At 40.2% G+C, this 21383-nt stretch overlaps 1 protein-coding gene across 8 annotated transcripts in view; it reads left to right on the top strand.

The window, feature by feature from the left end:
• The window catches only part of TMEM156 (transmembrane protein 156), a 54977-nt gene that overhangs the window by 23897 nt on the left and 9697 nt on the right, over positions 1–21383 (top strand). For 5 of the 8 annotated variants that reach the window (XM_017527266.1, XM_017527267.1, XM_017527268.1 and 2 more), the window contains 4 exons: positions 5249–5518; positions 7727–7987; positions 9503–9622; positions 12371–12454. In XM_017527266.1, coding sequence (XP_017382755.1) covers positions 5249–5518; positions 7727–7987; positions 9503–9622; positions 12371–12454 — 735 coding nt within the window. Of the gene's footprint in view, positions 1–5248; positions 5519–7726; positions 7988–9502; positions 9807–12370; positions 12789–21383 lie in introns of those variants that run through there. The other 3 variants (XR_005200000.1, XR_005199999.1, XM_017527270.1) reach the window with 3 other exon arrangements.

Here is a 21383-nt window from a genome sequence, read left to right on the forward strand (position 1 = left end):
CTGGCTGTTTCTAGCTTCTGGAAGCTGTCTGAATTCCTTGGCCGCCTTCCATCTTCAAAGCCAGCAGTGGCCTGTTGAGTCTTTCTCATATTGTAAAATGCTCCCATTTTAAGTGCATACTTTGATGAGGTTTGACAAATGTACTCACCAGTGTACCTACTGCCACAATTAAGATATAAAACTTTCTATCACTTCTAAAAGTTTCTTCTTGCTTGTATTGGTCAGTTTTCACACTGCTATAAAGATACCATCCAAGACTGGGAAATTTATAAAGGAAAGAGGTTTAATTGACTCCCAGTTCTGCATGGCTGGGAGGCCTAAGGAAACTTACAATCATAGCGAAAGGCAAAGGGGAAGAAGGCACTTCGTCACAAGGCAGCAGGAGACAGAAGGGAGAGCAAAGGGGGAAGAGACTCTTATAAAACCATCAGATCTTGTGAGAACTCACTCACTATCACAAGAATAGCCTGGGGGAAACTATCTCATGATCCAGTCATCTCCCACCAGGTCCCTCCCTCAACACCTGGGGATTACAATTCAAGATGAGATTTAAGTGGGGACACAAAGGCAAATCATACATTACAAAGCTCCATTACAGAAGAGCCTCTCTCCTGCTGCCAACGCAATTTTCCATGTTCTTGAATTTAATATAAGTGGAATTATACAATATATAGCCACTTGAGTCTGGCTTCTTTATAATGCCTCTGAGATTCATCCGTGTTGTTGCTTGTAGTTTTTTCCTTTTTGTTGCTGAGTGGTATCCCATTACATGCATACAGCAAGAGTTATTTATATATTCACTAGATTTTAGACATTTAAGTTGTTTCCAGTTCTTGGCTATTATAAGTAAAAAAGCTGCCATAAAAATTCACGTACAGGTCTTTGCGTGGACATATGTTTTTATTTCTCTTGTGTAAATTTCTAGGAGTGGAATTTTTGGGTCATATGGTAAGTATATGTTTAACTCATAAGAAAATCTGTTTTCCAGAGTGATTATACTATTTTATATTCCCACTAGCAAAGTATGAGAGTTTCAGTTCACAGCAACATTATTCATAACAGCAAAAATGGAACAACACAAATGTTCTCTGTCAGAAGAATGAATAAATAAATTATAGTATATTCATTCATAAGAATACCATATATAATTAACTACAGCTCTGTGCACCAACATGACTAAAACACATTAAGCAAAGTAAAAGCAAATCACAGAATACATATGGTATATTCCATATATATGTATATATTTCTAAACTATGCTATAGTGTAGGGGTGAGAAGAGATAGGGGTGCTTCAAATATATTGGTAATATTCTGTTTCTTAATCTGGGTGATAGGTACGTGGGTATTAGTTATTATTATTTAACTGCCATGATACATTTTATTCATATGTGTGCATAATATCTTTTTATAATAAAAGTTTAAAAAGAAAGATAGTTGGTGTTTCTTTAATCTTGCTGTGGCTTTTCTCTAAAAAGAGGAAATAAATTGACTTGAGTATTTGTCCTATAGTGCCATGTATTTTCCCAATTCTGTTTAGTATTCTATGTACTTCCTCTGAGAGGTTGCAGTCTTAGTACTGGAGTAATTCTGGAATGTATTTCCATCTCTGAGAGTGAGCATTTAGATATCAACTCTCAGCAGTATTAATGGCAGCAGTTAAATGCATAAATCCTTGTTTATGGAGATGAGAATATAGTCCACCTGATAGCAAAAATGATTGAGTAGAATTTATTTCTTAAAATTATACTGGGGAAGGGTGTGTCTTCTATTTATTTCTTTTCCAATTGAATTATTTAAAGCTGAGGTTTAAAAATCATCATGAAATTACCCCATAGCTGATTATAAAGGATCTGTCATGAATTCTAGAAAGCTCAGTTGGTCACTTATTAAATAAGAATATTGCAATATTGACAGTAAAAATTTATCTATCTCTCTTCTAAGTCATATCATAGCAATATAAATTGAAGAAGTTGAAGGTTTCATAAAATGAAAAGTGTCAGTGAGGAAAATGGAAAGATGGCAAGAAATCAGTTTTTAATGATTTTAGTGATATTAAAAAAGGTATAGATTATGGAGTTCCATCAGGTGGTGCATTTCCATATCCTTCCTTGGCATTATTACTGAAGGCAATATTTTTTTAATTATAGTTACAATCTGATTACAACTTTGATTATAAATATATTAAGACATAATCAAATTGTATATTTGAATAAATTTTTTATAGCTGGAAATTAAATGTGAGTTATTACAGAAGCAATTTCAAATATAGAAGGTTAGTAAATCAGCACTTAATGTATTAAATAATAAAAAAAATCACCAATAAATACTTACAGAATTACTATAAAAATACAAATTATACAAATTTTTAAAATGCTTTAATATAAACCATGAGCTTGATTTTTTTTTTCAAGTTTGAATCAAGATATATGAGTAGGAGTAATCATTCAAAAAAAGAAATAATTCTTTCATTGTGCTTCATATGATTTAGAAATCTTCAAAATATATTTTGCCCCTTAGGATTATATGAGAAATGATGAAGATGCTACATAAAGGTGAAATTAACCATGTCAGTTGTTTTCTTATGCTAACAAAGAACTATCGGACTGGGAATTTCTGAAAGATAGGTTGCCTATTCCTTAGTTGATCATAGCTAATAAATAGGAGTCCCCAATCTTTACACAGTAAGCTTTGATTATTTTGATGAATAAAATCATAAATAATTCTGTCCTAAAGATGAATTTAAAATTTTTACTTTGAAATATGGGTTTGCATTTTACTGTATTTATTTATTTATCTGAGATAGAGTCTCACTCCGTTGCTCAGGCTGGAGTGCAGTGGCATGATCTTGGCTCACTGCAACCTCCACCTCTCAGGTTCAAGCAATTCTCCTGCCTTGGCCTCCCGAGTAGCTGGGACTACGGGCGCCCACCACCATACCCAGCTAAGTTTTGTATTTTGAGTAGAGATGCGGTTTCATCATGTTGGCCAGGCTGGTCTCAAACTCCCGTCCTCAAGTGATCCACCCACCTCAGCCTCCCAAAGTGCTGGGATTACAGACATGGGCCACCACGCCCGGCCTGGGTTTGCATTTTAAATGACATATATTTGTACAAATTTCAAAACTGTTTCCATATGTACTATATACTTTGATGTTACTATAACTCCATGAGATTAACAGGGTTATCTCTATTTTGCTAGTTAAGAAAACTAGACTCATGGAGATTAAGTAAATTGTCTAAGTATCTTGACTAACGACAGATATAGCACTGGAATATTTTTTCTCCTTTTGAGACAGGATCTCCTTTTTTTGCCCAAGCTAAAGTGCAGCGTGTGATCATGGCTCACTGCAGCTTCAACCTTCCAGGCTCAAGTGATCCTTCTACCTCAGCCTCCTGAGTAGTGAGGACTATAGGAGTGTGCCGCCACGCCTGGCTAATTTTTGTATTTTTTGTAGAAATGGAGTCGCCATGTGCCCAGGCTGGTCTCAAACTCCTGAGCTCAAGCAATTTGAGCACCTCCTCCCGCAAAAGGACTGGGATTACAGGTGTGAGCCACTGCACCCAGCCTAGAGTGTTTGTCTTTTGCTTCTGAACTTAGTATTATTTCTATTATACTATCATTTCCATATCTGATGTTTGTCTTCAGACAAAAGTAAAAATTATGGTGTCACCTTGTTAAATTTCATCTTTGGGTGTTGTGATAGGCTGTATAATGGCCATCCAAAGATATCAGGTTCTAATTCTGAAAACCTGTAAATGTTACTTTATAAGGAAAAAGGGTCTTTATAGGTGTGATTTAGTTAAAGATCTTGAGATGTGAAGATTATCTTGGATTAACCTTGTGGGGCCTAAATCCAATCACAAATATCTTTATTCAAGAGAGGCAGAGGGCGATTCCACACAGAGTTTTGTAGAAAACAGAGACACAGAGGAGAAAGCAATGTGACTATGGAGACAGAGATTAGAGTGATGTGGACACAAGCCAAGGAATGCCAGCAGCCACCAGAGGGGCAAGAAACAGATTCTTCCCTAAAGCCTCCAGCGGTAGTACAATCATGTAGACCTCTCCATTCCTGACTGTTGAAACTGGTGGTGGACCTGTGGCCTCCAGAACTGGAGAAAATGAATTTCTCTTGTCTTAAATTACCAAGATGTGGTAATTTGTTGCAGCAGCCCTAGGAAACTGATGCAAAGATACTGTTCAAAGTTTTCATACCCTGTTCGACTCCGAGCAATTGACCAGATAGATTCAGAAGAACCTAAGGTTTATCCATAAAAAATTCTGCGGAATGGAGAATGGTTAAAATGCTGAGATTCCAAGCAAGACTACTTCCCTTTCTTCTTCTTTTTCTTCTTCCTCCTCCTCCTCCTCCTTCTTCTTCTTTACTTTAAGTTCTGGGGTACATGTGCAGAACGTGCAGGTTTGTTACATAGGTATACACGTGCCATGGTGGTTTGCTGCATTCAACACCCTGTCATCCAAGCACTTCTTTATCAAGACATCTGTTCTCTGAAAATTAATAGGGAATGTTCACAAGTTTAAAAGAGAAATGTTGCTGGGCACGGTGGCTCCCTGTCTCTACAAATACTTTTTAAAAAATTAGCTGAGCATGGTGGCATGACCCTGCTGTCACAGCTGCTCTGGAGACTGAGATGGGAGAATTGCTTGAGCCTGGGAGGTAAAGTGAGCTATGATTACACCACTGCACTCTAGACTAGGTGACAGAGCAAGATCCTGTCTCAAAATAATAATAATAATAAATAGAAATATTTAAATGGAATAGATATTGCTAATTCATGTTAAAAAAAAAAAAAAGTCTTAGCTGGGCGTGATGGCTCACGCCTGTAATCCCAGCACTTTGGGAGGCTGAGGTGGGCGGATTAGCTGAGGTTGGAAGTCCGAGACCAGCCTGACCAACATGGAGAAACACTGTCTCTACTAAAAATACAAAATTAGCTGGGCAGGGTGGTACATGCCTGTAATCCCAGCTACTCGGGAGGCCGAGGCAGGAGAATCGCTTGAACCAGTGAGGCACAGGTTGTGGTGAGCCAAGATTGTGCTATTGCACTCCAGCCTGAGCAACAAGAGCAAAACTCCGTCTCAAAAAAAAAGAAAATTATTGTCTCTGATAAGCTAAAATGTACTAAATCTACCTAAGAAAAACTGGGAGCATACTGTGTATTTATTTCGACGCCTAAAACTCAAAACCTTATAGTAAAGAAAGTGTTTTTGTTTTTTCTTTACAGAAAGAACGTTGGAACTATCATGTCTGGAAGTGTGTTCACAATCTAATTTCACCTATTCACTCTCCTCCTTAAATTTTTCCTTTGCGACTTTTCTGAAACCAGTGAGGGAAACTCGGATTATCATGAGAATCTTTCTAAATCCCTCCAATTTTCATAACTTCACCAGAACTTGCCAAGATATCACAGGTGAATTTAAAATGTGCTCCTTGTGTTTCATTTGTGAGTCTAAAGGAAACATGGATTTTATTTCTCAGGAACAAACATCAAAAGGTAAACACAAAGTGAAGGTGAGAATAAAATGGTATCAAGTATAAGTTAATTTATTCTGTTAAAAACATTAATGATATATTCTTTTTATTTACTTATTTTTTGAGACGGAGTCTCTCACTGTCACCCAGGCTGTAGTGCAGTGGCGCGATCTCTGCTCACTGCAACCTCCACCTTCCAGGTTCAAGAGATTCTCCTGCCTCAGCCTCCCAAGTAGCTGGGACTACAGGCGTGCCACCACGCTCAGCTAATTTTTGTATTTTCAGTAGAGACTAGGTTTCATCATGTTGGCCAGGATTGTCTCAATCTCCTCACCTTGTGATCTACCCGCCTCAGCCTCCCAAAATGCTGGGATTACAGGTGTAAGCCACCGAGCCCAGTCCTTTTCTGGCATTCTTTGAGAATGGGAAACACAATTTCTTGGCATTTACCTTATTTTTCTGTTGTTGTTTTCAAGTACTTAGTAGGCATTTCTGTAGCTCCTCTTTTAAAAAATATTTTATCATTATAGATTCAAGGGGTACATGTGCAAGTTTGTTACATGGATATGTTGTGTAATTGTGAGGCTTGGGCTTCCAGTGCTCCCATCACCCCAAATAGTGAACGTTGTATCCAATAGGTAATGTTTCAACCCTCATCCCTCTGCCCCTCCGCACTGACTTTGGATGAAGTTCTTGCTCAAGTAGTGCCGTAACTCTTCCAAGTTCTGGGCTGAAGTCAACAGAGGCAAATTGTGAAAATGCCTCTGTGATGACAGAAACTAGGAAGTGTTTTAAGGGTTAATAGCTCACAGATCTTCCTTCTCTGCATCCTTGAAAGGTGAAAACAGGCCTGGTGCGGTGGCTCACACCTGTAATCCCAGCACTTTGGGAGGCCGAGGTGGGCAGATCACGAGGTCAGGAGACCACAACCATCTTGGCCAACATGGTGAAACCTTGTCTCTACCAAAAGACAAAAAATTAGCCAGGCATGGTGTTGCGTGCCTGTAGTGCCATCTACTCAGGAGGCTGAGACAGGAGAATCGCTCGAATCCGGGAAGTGGAGATTGCAGAGAGCCGAGATCGTGCCACTGTACTCCAGCTTGGCAACAGAGCGAGATTCCGTCTCAAAAAACCCGAAAGATTACAGGCATCAGCCGCTGTGCCCAGCGCATGTTGTCTTTCTACTTGGGCTAATTTGGGTGTCTTCACATCATAGTGGCCTTAAGGTGTTGGACTTAAGTATCGTGGTTCAAGCCTCCAGTATTGTTTGGAGCCTAGAGCTGTGAGACAAACTTTTTTTTTTGAGACAGAGTCTCACTCTGCTGCCCAGGCTGGAGTGCAGTGGTGTGATCTTGGCTCTCCCTCCCAGGTTCAAGCAATTCTCCTGCCTCAGCCTCCCAAGTAGCTGGGACCTATAGGCATATGCCACTATGCCCAGCTAATTTTTGTATTTTAAAGACGGGATTTCACCATGTTGGCCAAGCTGGTCTCAAACTGACCTCAGGTGCTCCACCCGCCTTGGCCTCCCAACGTACTGGGATTGTAGGCATGAACCACCACATGAGAAAGCCACTTCTGTTCTTTAAGGCCCCCAGTTTATGGTACTTTGTTACAGTAGCCCTAGAAAACTAGTACACTGTGGGATGGGAAATGTTGTGACCACATTGGTCACACAATACATTCTGTCCCACAAGTCACTGGGGAAATGTGTGTGCTTCCTTTGAGATGCTCCAATCCTATTCCAACACTACCACTACCTGGTTTTCATGATCTTAAAAAATATAATCACTTTCATAATTATTTTTAGGTTGGCCTCAGTGGCTCATGCCTGTAATCCTAGCACTTTGGGAGGCCAAGGAGAGAGGATCCCTTAAGTCCAAAAGTTGGAGACCAGCCTGGACAACATAGCAAGACCCAATCTCTATAAAAAATTTTAAAAAATTAGCTGAGCATAGTGGCACACAGCTGCAGTCCCAGCTACTCAGGAGGCTAAGGTGGGAGGATTGCTGGAGCGTGGGAGAGTGAGGCTGCAGTGAGCCATGATTACACCACTGCACTCCAGCCTGGGCAACGGAGTGAGATCCTGTCTCAAAAATATGTATATATTTTTAGTGTAAGTAACTTCTTGGTTCTACTTTCTTGTACAGAAAGGAAGAGATTTAGTTTTGAATTGTATGTGTTTTCTTGCTGTGTGTTAATATTTTGCAAATAACATTTTTTTACTTTCTAGTTCTTATCAGGAGAGGATCAATGGAAGTGAAAGCAAATGATTTTCGTTCACCTTGTCAGCACTTTAACTTCACTGTAGCTCCTCTAGTTGATCACTTGGAGGAATATAACACTACTTGTCATCTGAAAAAACACACTACAACATCAACAATCATGGAGGAAGAGCCCAGCAAGGAGAACTCTATAACCCATCCTTGTAGAATCATGGAATACCTGAATGAGTGTATACACATTTCTTTGCACCTAGAGATGGATATAAAAAGTAAGTTTTTAAGGAAACTAGAGGGAAAAGAAGTTATCAGATATAGATACATAAAATTAAGAAAGGGCTATCACATTAACTAGAAGCCGAAGAGCTGAAGAGTTTTACTGATGAAAACATATAGCCTGTAAGAACGTTAGTCTATTTATCCATTTATTTTTCCCTCAAAATATGCTTTTTATGGGGCCTACCTGTAATTCGAGAAAGGGGAAGCATTTATGGGTCACGATCTGGAAGGACCTTCTGCCCCAGAATACATTTTTTGTTGTGGTGGTGGCGGTGGTGTTGGTCGTTTGAGACAGAGTCTGTTGTCCAGGCTGGAGTGCAGTGGCATGATCACAGCTCACTGCAGCCTTGACTTCCCAGGTTCGGGTGATCCTCCCACCTCAGCCTCCTGAGTAGCGGGGACTACAGGTGTGTACCTCCACACCCAGTTAATTTTTTGTATTTTTATTTTGCTGCATGAGGAATGCAAGCCTGGCAGCTGAATAGCATGGAATAATCTTGGGGAGGCTGAGTGCTGCCATCCCAATCCACCTCTGCCCTTTCTCTACTTAGCTGCCTCTCTAAATGAATGTTGAATGCCTATTTAGTGTACAACTGGGTTCCTGTGAAGGGGACACCTAGGTTTATGAACCCCACAAAGGTAGTCATCCAAGAGTATAAATATGGTCTACATTCTGTTAAGGTGAATAAGTACTAGCTGTGTTTTGTATACAAAGAAGAGTATACACATGGTGGCTTAGAAAGTCAGTAGATAGTTGTATGTTGGCTATGATGAGACCACCCTTGTGTAAGGCCCTGATTCCTGGTTCTGCTGGCCAGTGTGTCTTTATGAGACCGCAGGAGACCATGCTGAACTATTGCTGCATGGTGACCACCCTTACCATGTTGCCTCATTGTCATCTGAATGAATGAGTTTATACCTGTATCCTTATTAAATTTAGGCCAGGGCAGCTATGTTTAATCAACACACGCACTTGATCTGACCATTGGCCTGTAAACCACTGTACTTACTGCCTATTACCCCGTGGAAAGAGGATCTGATTATTCATCGTCCTGGCCACTTATATGCCTCAGACCAGTCCTTTGACTTTGCCTGCCATTCTCTTTCTTCCCCATCATCCTTGTACTCCCTGCATCTTTCAACAAAGAATTCAAAGTTATGAATTCTAAATGGCTCTGATGCTGGGACCGCTATGTTGCGGTCTTATCCTAGTTACAGCGATGATAGTGAAACTAATATCAGCATAACCTGTAAGGGAAATGAATCCTAGAATTTTGGAGCTAAATGGATACCTGGAAGCTACCTGCTCAAGTTTTCCCATTTAATACCTTGATTTAACATATCAAGAAAGAATTCAGGAGAGCTAGTGACCCTGTAACAGTGATGGTCATAATTTCAGCTTTTCAGTTCAGGGCAGAGTATGTTGTAGAACTCAGCTAAGCTGCCACATTGCCTTTTACCTGTTGAATAATTTTATTGGGTTTTTACAGTATTTGTTTTCTTTGCAGGTATCACTTGTTCTATAAAGATCACTTGGTATGTTTTAGTTCTATTAGTTTTTATATTTTTGATTGTCCTCATTATCTGCAAAACACTTGAAGGCCACAGAAGAGTGCAGAAGTGGCAGAGTGAGTATAATCCACGTAGTGCCAAGGAACTCCGAATTTCTTCTATTTTTAGTTCAATGTAGCATTTATTGTGCACCTACTGTGTATAAGTGGCAATTCTAGGCAATCCAAGGAATAGAAGCATAGATAAGACACAGTTCCAGCAATGCAAGGAGCTTCATTCATCTTTCTTCTACTTGGACAAGTGAGTAGGAGAGGAAGAAAGGCTGGGTGAATAGGAAGAAGCTGATGGGCTGGACATTGAGCAGGGCTTAGTGGAAGTGAGGGCAGAAGGAGAGAGAGAACAGGAACTGAGGATAAAGAATTTTAGGCCAGGTGGGGTGGCTTATGCCTATAATCCCAGCACTTTGGGAGGCCAACGCAGGCAGATCCCCTGAGGTCAGGAGTTCGAGACCTACCTGGCTAACATGGTGAAACCCTGTCTCTACTAAAAGTACAAAATTAGTGGGGTGTGGTGGTGTGTGCCTATACTCTCAGCTACTTAGGAGGCATGAGAATCACTTGAACCTGGGAGGTGGAGGTTGCAGTGAGCCAAGATTGTGGCACTGCACTCCAGCCTAGGCAAAAGAGTGAGACTCCATCTCAAAAACAAGAATTTCAGAGTTGGAGATCTTGAGCAGAGTGGCTTTAGGTGACGAGTGTGAGGCAGAGTCAATCTTTAATAAGCATGGGGGTTATCAGATTTTTGGTAGGGCAGAGCTAAAAGAAATTAGAAATTAGGAATCAGGACAGTAGGAATGATGTTAAAAATATTTAATAACTCATATGACCTAGGCACTCACCTATCAGGGTGGACATTGATTATAAATTACTGATATGGTGCTACTGGTGTGTACTCAGGCAAATGCTGGTTCTACTGGCATGTACCCATGCATAAAATGTATGACTATCAGGCTCAATGGACAGTTCCCAGTATGAGTAACTAGTCTCTTAAAGACAGTGCAAAATGTATCACTATTAGAATAGGCACTGAAAACAAATGGATTTATGTTAGAGTCCTAGTACTACAACTTACTAGTGATGTGACATTAAGCAAGTTATTTAAATTATGTATATCCTTACCTCCTCTGTAAAACAAGGATAATCACCACTACCACACAGGGTTGAGGTAAGGAAACAAAGAGATTACTCACAAAGTTGACTACAGTGTCTAGTGCATAGTTTTCATTAAAGGACAGTAGTATTGCGAGGTTGAATCATTTCCCAAGGCTCTCGCCTTTTTTACCAGGCAAGGCAGTGTTAGCCATTTCAGTAGGCAGAACAGGTGGTTGCCTCTAGGTTTCAGTAAAGTTGCAATTAATTCCTTTGACTAAGCATTTGTTGCAGATGCTTTTGAGAGCAGTTTCATTGTGCAGCGGTTAATAACATAGTCAATACTGTTTATTTGTAGAATAACCATTTTCAGTGCATTTTCACTAGATTCTTAAAGTATGTAAACAGAATATATGCTATTTTTTATTTTATAGATTAAAAAAACCCTGAGACTCAGAGAGGTTAAGTGTTTTATCCAAAGCTGCATAACTAGCAAAATGTCAGAACTAAGACGTAGGGGTATTTAGCGCTGAAAATTCTATTATTTAAAGTAAATGTGTGTTATTTATAAATAGTGCATAGTTCTGAGTCTCTTGACCCATTTTTCATTATGAAAAGCTATGAGCAAAGAGAGACAGAAGTGAGCTAGGAAAAATGTCTAGACGGGGACCAGTAGTGGGGAGTCAAATTAAATTCTTATAAATATCTGCCCAAATGACAGACTTAGTAATTTTGAAAGGCTTGCAAATCCAAGCATACAAAGTAATAAAAAATATCACACCACTTAGGGCATTAAATGTTTTTGAATATTAAATATACATTAAATGTTCTTCACATCATGTCTATGTATATAATAAGATAAATAATATACTTTTCTGTGTATAAGAGCTGGTGCTTTTCATGAGAAGAAATGGCATAATGGCATTTATGGTAGTAGAGAAGCCACTGATTTTGGGAAGAACCTGTATTTGTTAATTGAAAATAACTTTATAAGGAAAACTCCCAGAATCCTGTTGCAAAAATATCTGCAACAAATAGTCAAAAGAATTAATTGCAACTTTACTGAAACCTAGAGGCAGATACTTGTTCTGCCTACTGAAATGGCTAACACAGCCTTGCCTGGTAGAGAAGGTGAGAGCCTTGGCAAATAATACAAGCACCACAATACTAGATGTAACACCAGGGGTTTGGTCTAGGTCCTGATGCTCACTGCACAGAAAGCCAATCACTGAAAGGATCACTGTTGCCAAGGAAGAAGGCTTTAATTGGGTGCTACAGGTGAGGAGCTGGCAGCTCAGTCTCATATCCATCTCCCTGACCAACTAAAACTAGGGGTTTATATAATAGCAGAGAAGAAGTGTAACAATGTGTAAGAAAACAGGAACTAGGGAGGGGTAAGAAAACAATCATGGAGAATGAAGGGTCTGGCATCTCTTTGTCTGGATATGGAGATCTGGAGAGTTTCAATTCTTTGATACTGTTTTTTGAGAGGAACTCAGATAAAACAAATGTAAGGTTCAAGCTTTAAGACCAGAAGGGTCAATTTCTATGTTTATCCAAAAAACTCTTTATGGGACTGTTAGGTCAGTTTCATTATTCTAGGCCCTGTTGTGAATGGCTCCATTCTTTTTGGTAATCCTTTGAGCCAACATGGGGAATATATGTTAACAGTGTGCTTGTTTATTACTAAATACTTAATATCTTTTCTGGAAATAGGTCATCAAGACAAACCTACATCTGTTCTCTTAAGAGGAAGTGATTCTGAGAAACTGAGAGCATTGAATGTGCAGGTCATTTCAGGTAAGTTTTGTGGCCTGTAAACAGAACAGCACTCAGGAAATTCCAAAGCCGCATGGTTTCACTACAGAAGAAACTCAAAATCTGAGATCTGAGCTTATGTAAATTAGCCTTGTATCTGGAATAACGGAGCTGTGGGCAAATGAAATCCAGTTTAATATGTCTTCTTATCAGGGAACAGTAGCAATCTAAACTACCTCCTTAAATAATGGAAAGTTTGTGTAATTGGCAAGAAGAAATTCATGTGAGTAGGCAGAGGAGAGAAAGCCATAGGGATAAGCCTTAGATTTATTTTTAAATGAGACAAGACACCATTATTCCCCAGAATTGCAAGAAGTAATTGCAGAATGGGCATGGCTTTCACTGGAGCCTTCAGTTAGCGCAGGGTGGTGTTGTGTAAAGAGAACTTCTAATAGCCTCAATTAAAAAGCCCCCTGCCCTCTCCTGAGAAACAGAAATGGAATAAGGGAATTCTGATTAGAGCAGTGAAGGGGGCTGTTAGCACAGATGTTGTGGTTCAGTCTTTTTCTTCTAATTGTGAAGCCTCCTTTTGGATTCAAGCTGTCAAATCACGTTAGAAAGAGAAAGAGGGAGAATGTGACATGGACAAAGACCTCTTCTTCAGCAGAGAGAAATAATATCCTTGATCGTGAAAACCACAGAATTATGACTGCTGTTACCAAAGCTCCTTGTACACTGCCAGCGAGCAGGCACCTTGGTACTTTGTGAGAAGTTAGAAAAAAAAGAAAGCACAGTTGGTGGGGGGGCTGGGAGAGGGACAGTGGGGGGTGGGGAGGGATAACATGGGGAGAAATGCCGGATATAGTCAAAGGGGGGATAGAGGCAGCAAACCACCTGGTTATGTATGCACCTATGCAACAACTCTGCATGACCTGCACGTGTACCCAAGAACCTAAAGTAAAATTAAAATAAAAGAGAGAAACCTAAAAAAAAAGTGGGAGGACACTGGCCAAACCTTCAGTCCCCCAGGCTACAGCTGCATAGAGATTCACACTGCATTTCATTGGGGACCTTGCAACCCTGTGTTCACTGGGAGCTTTTGTTAGCTATTTAAATGAGCAGATAAGCAGAACCCTAGCTTGAGTGCACCTAAGGAGCTTAAATATTTAAAAAATTTAAACTTTCTACCCAGCAATAGCAGTAACATTATTAAGCTATGACTGATAATAAGCATTAGCGAAATAATCATTTGACCCCAGTTAAATGTGGGGTAAGTTGATGAAAATTTTGTCTAGTGAATGAAAGTTTTGTTTTATTAATAAGTTAAAAGCCACAGTGTTGTTTTCAATGGCAAAATTAATTTTTAAAAGAAGAAAATGGCGCTTTTCCCTGCTTTCTCCCCTTAGTACATGTGCCCAACGATGAAGAATGTTTTAACACAGTTCTGTGGGGCTTTTGGTCACCTTAGGAATTCTGGTCGTTTCTGTTTTCAAGTCGTAATTTACAGCACTGCATTCTTGTCTGAGAAAAAGTCCATAGTTCCCCTGTGAAGCTGTATGTTCGAGGGAATCACAAATTTTAAGTACTAGCTAACCACAAGACTAACCTCACAAAGTTGTATTTATGAGCCTGTGACCAAAGAAACCTGACTTAGCCATCCTTTCCCTTTAACAGCTCCCACTAAAAATCCTCTGGCTTTATGACCAGGAATATAATATTAATGTTTAGTGCAGACCAAGGGGTGATGGCCGTTTTTAAAACCAAGAACCCTTTTGAGGCTTAGCATCTTGAAGAAGGAAAGAGGCAGGGTCTTTCTTATTTATATTCCTTTAACCTAAATGCAACCTTTTCCTTCCCTATTATAAGCTGCTTTTCTGAGAGGGAAATGGAAAGGAAATCATGTCTCCCTTCAGTGCCGTTTTTAAGGCCTCTCTTTGTAGTGATGGATTATAGGCAGCAGTGAGAATGTACGGCAGAAATGTGTCAGCATGGTTCTCCGGAGATGCAGTCACACGGGTAGAAAAAGAAAACGTGGTTCAAAGCAGCGGTGACTGTGTCACCTTCAGAAGAGGCAGCTTGTTGTTGACTCTAGCCACACATTCCAGGATGTCTCTCCGCTTGTTCATGCATTAAAAAGTGAGTTATTGTTATACACACGCACAGAGACAGAAGGGCTCGTACCTCCAAAAGAAGTTTATTCATTTTACAAGAGAGAAATAAGGAGAGATTACCAGGACGCAGGCGCCACGTGTGTCTGGCACATTCTAGGGCACAGTGAACACTGATGGAATAAATGCGTCCTGCTGCTGTAGAAGGAGATGTCATACCGAATCAAATCCCCGTCTTTTATATGTCTGCAATGTTTTCCTCCTTGCTTCGAGAAGTGTGAGAGCTTATGTTTCCTGGCTGGGCATTAATCTACTTTCCATCTTACTCGTTTAACTCTTATCTTCACGCAGGTGATCTCTGTCTTATTTATCTGTGGATGGTTGTTGCTAGCATAGTATCTGGCAATATAAAAGCTTATTAAGTCTCACAAACCCTAAAGGGAAATGAGTATAGAGTAAAAAGAGCAGATGAGCAAGAAATTAATCTTAGGGATTAAGAAATATGACAACAAATAAAGTGACAGAGTAACTGGAGGGCATAGAATTCCACTTTACTGGCTGGACCTGGTGGCTCACGCCTGTAATCTCAGCACTTTGGGAGGCTGAGGTGGGCAGATCACCTGAGGTCAGGAGTTTGAGACCAGCCTGACCAACATGGTGAAACCCCGTCTCTACTAACAATACAAAAAATTAGCCAGGCGTGGCGGCCTGCGCCTATAATCCCACCTGCTTGGGAGGCTGAGACAGGAGAATCACTTGAACCCAGGAGGCGGAGGTTGCAGTGAGCCAAGATCACGCCACTGCATTCCAGTCTGGGGGACAAAGGTGAAACTCTGTCTCAAAAAAAAAAATTCACTTTATTAAGGAAGGCATAGCACACTTTGTAGAAGCGCTAAGGATATCAAAGAGTCATAAAAAACATTGACTGTTGGCTGGGTGTGGTGGCTCATGCCTGTAATTCCAGCACTTTGGGAGGCCGAGGCGGGCAGATCATGAGGTCAGGAGTTTGAGACCAGCATGGCCAAAGTGGTAAAACCCCATCTCTACTAAAAAATACAAAAAATAGCCGGGCGTGGCGGTGGGCACCTGTAATCCCAGCTACTCGGGAGGCTGAGGCAGGAGAGAATTGCTTGAACCTGGGAGATGGAGGTTGTAGTCAGTGAGCCAAGATCCTGCCACTGTACTCCAGCCTGGGTGACAGAGTGAAGACTCTGTCTCAAAAAAAAAAAAAAAAAAAAGCATTGACTGTCTTGAAGAAGAGATTTTGAAAACTATGCAAAAGTAACTCTAGGCCGAGTGTGGTGGCCCACACCTGTAATCCCAGCACTTCAGGAGGCCAAGGCAGGAGGATCACTTGAGTCCAGGAGTTCAAGACTAGCCTAGGAAACATATTAACTCCATCTCTACAAAAAATAAACAAAATTAGCAAAGCATGGTGGCATGTGCTTATAGTCCCTGCTATTCGGGAGGTTGAGGTGGGAGGATGGCTTGGGAATTTGAGGCTGCAGTGAACTGAGGTCGCTCCACTGCACTCTAGACTGGGTAACAGAGCAAGACCTTGTCTCCAAAAAAAACCAAAAAGTAACTTTAAAATGTACCCCTAGAAACAGTGCTTAATGAGTTTACTGTGCTGGGAAACCAAAGCCAGGGGTAGGCGAAGTGGACTCGAATCTGAATCGTTGGTTGCAAATGTTAGAAGTCCACTTGACTGACGGCAGAGATGACATTTATTGGAAAACCAGTAGGTGTCCCATAGAAACAACAGGCAGGCTCGGGAATCTGAGCTCGGAAAATAAACAGGATTAAGGGAGCCGGGGGTGGGCAGGAAACCAAAAATACAGCACAAGTTCCATGGCAGGAATGGTCTGGTGAGAATGCCCCCACTGGTGTCACCACCCTCTGAACTGCTGGGGCTACCCCATGGCTACCTTGCTGCTTTGCATTTCTCCTGAGGATTGCAAGCTCCAAGGAGGAGTAGGAGGGGAGGCCGTACGGCGGTACTCTGGATGCCAGGAAGCAGGGAGAGGGGATATCTGCCCTTCTGGCTTTCTGCATACTCAGCCATCACCCCTGACATGTCCACATGCTGGACTGTCAAATAAATATCGACACGTCAGGCTTCTAGGATCAGAGCCAGTCTGAGTCCCAAAGCTGAAGAATGTTGGAGTCTGACATTCAAGGGCTGGAAGCATCCAACACAGAAAAAGACAGAGGCCAGAAGACTTAGCCAGTCTAGTCTTTCCACGTTCTTCTGCTACTTTTCTTCTGGCCTTATTGGCAGCTGATTAGATTGTGCCCACCCAGATTGAGGGTGAGTCTGCCTTTCCCAATCCACTGACTCAAACGTTAATCTCCTTCGGCTACACCTTCACAGACACACCCAGGAACAATACTTTGCATCGTTCAATCCCATCAAGTTGACACTCAATATTAACCATTATAAGCATTAAGTATTCAACCAATATTTATTGAACACTAACTATGGGCCAGCCATTATACTAAGCATTGCTGATATAATGGCACATACCATAGGCATAGTCCATGCCTTTATAGAGCTTCCAACATAGTTAAGGAGATTCTACCTGTGGTTGACATAAGAGAATGGAAACTAATTTCTCATTAAGCACCTTCCATATGTTCTGTACTTTCATGCACATCATTTCATTTGATTTCAAAAGAACTCCACAATAGTGAACTGGGGGACTCGGGGTTCGAGCCACAGGTCAAAAGTCTTCCTGCTCTTTTACATTTAACACTGGAAATCGAGATGAAACATTTTCTCTGTATAAGGTCGTAAAAGCTTGTGTATGACAATATGAGTCATCCTCATCGCAGCATTGGCTGAAATTTTCTTGCAATTAGTGTGGGCGTGTTCTAAGGGAACATGAAGCACAAGAAAATGGAGTTTTACTGTGAAAGAGAATTGCTAAATGTGAAAAAGAAGTGGATGACCCAGTAATTTATATTACAGTAAAATAAAACTAATGGCAGTGTAAAATTATAATTTGCAACATGTTTATGGCCAGTATAATAAAGACTAAGTAGGTTTCAACTTCCTGCAGATGAGAAGATAAATTACTGGTGCCAGATGTCCTGCAGCCAAGCAAGATAACATGAAAATTTAATTTTTACTTGCTTAACTGTGTTGTTTATGACTCTTAAAATACAGATTTGGGTTCATAAAACAGGAAAGGTTACAGCCATCTGCCTGGTTACAGAATGAATCCAAGTGAAGAGGATGATTCTCTTTGCAGGAAGAAATTCACAAATGTGACAAATGTGAAGAACCTATAGGCAGAGTAGGATGATTTATTCTAGTCATTCATTGAATGCCTTTATGTGACAGCCATTTATGTCAGGTCTGAAAGAATTGATGGTAAAACATGTGCACATAAACATCTCCTCCATCTTCATATAGATTGTCCCTGCCTGAACCATCCGCCTCTCCTGCCAAGCGCTACAAACCTCCTTCCCTCCCACCCTGCGTTGTCTTGTTTGCGCCAATCCTTCCCTTCTGATCTTGGCTTACTAACAAAGTTGTTTCAGACCTCTTAGACTAGGTCGATTCTGCTTATTACGCACCCTCAGAACAGCATACATCTTTCTTTGCAGCAACAATCACTGTTGCTATTTTACATTTTAGTGCTATTGTGTTTTGCGCTATTATTTGATAAGTGTTTCTCCCACGAGCCAGTTGGCTCCTTGAGGTCAAGGACACTATCTGATGGTACGCATCACTGCATCCCCAGCTCATAACACGATACATATATATGGGCACATCGTAGGAAGGTACCCAGTAAGTATTTGCCAAATAAATACAACTCTACATTGACTGTGTTGAAAGAATGGCTGCTGCTGTCTTACAAAAGCCTTTCAAATACTTTCCCCTCTTAACTTATAACTTTTGTATGCCTATCCAAAATAATAAAAAGAAAATGGTTAAACACTTCATCAGTTTTATCTTTTGGAGTATTAAAGATATCTGCAGGGTGAATTAACCAGAAACTGAATCAGTGGCTCAGAATACTGGCAGCTGTCAGTTCAAGATTTTTTTTTTTCTTTTTAGTTAATTCTGGAAAATTTTGCAGTCATTTATTTTCCATCTTCATTTGATTTTCACATTGACTAGACTTGGAGCAGATGACTAGTTTTAGGATCATTGTTAATAACAGATGGAGCTTTGAACATGGGAGGAAGTTGGCGCCTTGAATAATGGAAATCTATTTTAAGCAGCCATAATTGGTTCTGTTAGCCCTAAAAGGCTACTAGCTATCTTGGGCTTACAGAAAACTGCCAATGTTTTTATGTGATGAGAAGGTCAGAATGATGTATAGCAATATTGAAGTTCTGCATTTCTATGGTAATAAGGAGACATAATTAAGACTGTAGGGTTTTTTGAAGCCAGATCACAGAACTGAATAAGAATCACTAAACCATCAGAAAAATTTCACAGCTGTCTTGATCTAAGTAATCTATGAAGATTAACCTGAATTCCTTCATTTTTGGAGAAGCTCTTGTGAGGAAACCCAAGTACTTCGTGGATAACAGTTTAGACGTTTATTGCCATAGTTTCCATGAACAGTCACGATGGATGCATCTCTCAAAGTGTGACGGAGAAAAGGAGCTAGGGGCATCATTTCCAAGGTCAGCGACCCATACGCCTCCCCTGCTGAACATATATATGGCTCCTACTAAATTCTGTCCATGCCCCCTGGGAGGACTTAAAAAAGATGCTGGTGAAAATATTTTTTGTGTTTGGTAGTACTATCAAAACTCACCGTTCTCATCTCATTTTATCCCTACCTTTTTTTCCTCCTTTTTTAGCCACAAGGCAGCCACACTAGCTTTGTCAAAACCACAGGGAAGTGATCTTGGTTGTGCAGGTGTCAGTCCCTACTGCCAAAACTTTGAAAGGAATGTGTGAGGCAAGGCCAGGGCCCTGGCAGGATCGGCTGCTTGGCCGCTGCTGCCCACAAGGCTGCACAAGTGCCTCATGTCAGTGAATCTCTCTGGTCCAGTGCTTCCCTTTAGGCCTGGGGACTTAGCCTCCTGCAATGGCAGCACACCAAGAAGGATCCATTGTATAATGCAGTTCACACCAACGTGTTTATAAAACCTCACGGCCAGTGCATTAACCTACAAACAATGATACAATTGAGAGGAATACAGACCAAATGCTTCTGACAGCAAACGTGTATTTTCTCTTCCAAGGCAGATCCATGTGGGAAGTCAAATGACAGGAAAGAGTTGTTGGTTAGGTCTTAAAATGCATTCCTTTGCCAGATAGCTTGAGACCTTTCTTCCCATTTTAGAGGTAGCCTGACAAGCTCATTTTACATAATGGTTTTTACATTTAACAAGCTTTGGATTGGGAATAATTTTTTGAAGATGAATTTGTGTGTTTGTGTGCTGATCGTGTGCTGATTTTATAGATTAAAATCAGAGGACCATTTTATTTTTCTTACCCGCAAATTCCTTGGTGGCCCTCTAGAATTGCTCCTTGAGCTGACTGAGCCCATGCCCTGTTACTTAGAACAATGAGGCAAGAGGTGTTAAATGATATTCTTTTGATCATTCAGCACATATTTGTTGAGGACCCATTATGTGTCATTCTCTAAAGTAGGTCCTGGGGAATAAATCAGTGCTCAAAATACAATCTTTGTGCTCAAGGAGGCAGACAAATAGTAATTACAACAGAGTTGGTTAAGTTCTCTATTTGGGAAGTGGAGGGCACAGAGGGACATATACTCTGTCACCCCCAACCCTATTTACTCCTTCTTGGTATTTTTTAAAAGTTACTTTTTACTTTCCAATTTAATAACCATGTAAAATGTAGCTGAGCAAGTAGTTTTGGAGATAAGAGTATAAAAAATTGATGGGGCAAATTCCCTTAGCAGCCAAGAGAGGCTGGCTAGAATGAGGAAGTTTTAGATGTGCCTTCATGGTGGGAGATGGACCTTGTCTATGACATGAAAATCATTCAGGACCAGAGTAAGAAAAACACCTTGCAAGTTTCTGTTACTCAGTGGGAATCAAAAGCTACTTGGGAAAGATGAGCTGAGGTTAGATACCAGACATCATGGTTATAAAGCACCTTTGAAAAGCAATAGAAATGTTTTTTTAAAAGAAGGAAAAGAAGAAGCATCCAAGGGCCGCCTGGGCATGGTCATGGATAGTGTGACTGGGGCTTTATTCGAGAGCATAAGGCATGGAGTTTTATTTTTAATCAAAGTTTCTACTGCTGAAAATCCATTTTGTTCACTAGAGTCAGCCAGGTCAAAATTCAGAGTGGGATTTCAAAAAAAATTTTTTTAAGGCTCTTTGAAGTTTCTGAAAAGAAGTCATAGAAATGTTTGTTTCAGAGATTTGACAAATTTCATGAAAAGACTGCTGTGAAGCTCTAAAATATTTCTGACTATTCCTACTGCCTTAACTAGTGTTGGTGAATTAATAATATTTGAAAGAAATTGTATTTCCTATGTAGAACTAGGAAAAATTTCCACCCGTTTTAGCTATTCTGAAGAAGTCATTAAAATGACATATATCCTATCTTTTTGCCTAATCAATTTTTAAAAGTTTTGCTATTGCCATATAAGTTATGTGACTTTGGATACTGAAAGAAACTGAAAATAATGCCCCACTAGAGAATTACTTTAGACTAGCCATCATTTTGACAGGCAATCTCATTCTGTTGTAAATTACAGTTATATTTTGTGCTATAAACATCAGCAAACCAAATGAATAAGCAAATGATCAGTAGTTTGGCTTTTCAACCAAAAGAACTGTGTTAATTTCCTTGGATAATTATTAAGTTTCATGAATAGGCTCTTATGAGATATATATATATATATATATATATATAT

This window comes from Cebus imitator, unplaced genomic scaffold, assembly GCF_001604975.1.
Source record: "Cebus imitator isolate Cc_AM_T3 unplaced genomic scaffold, Cebus_imitator-1.0 Scaffold47, whole genome shotgun sequence".
Classification (NCBI taxonomy): domain Eukaryota; kingdom Metazoa; phylum Chordata; class Mammalia; order Primates; family Cebidae; genus Cebus; species Cebus imitator.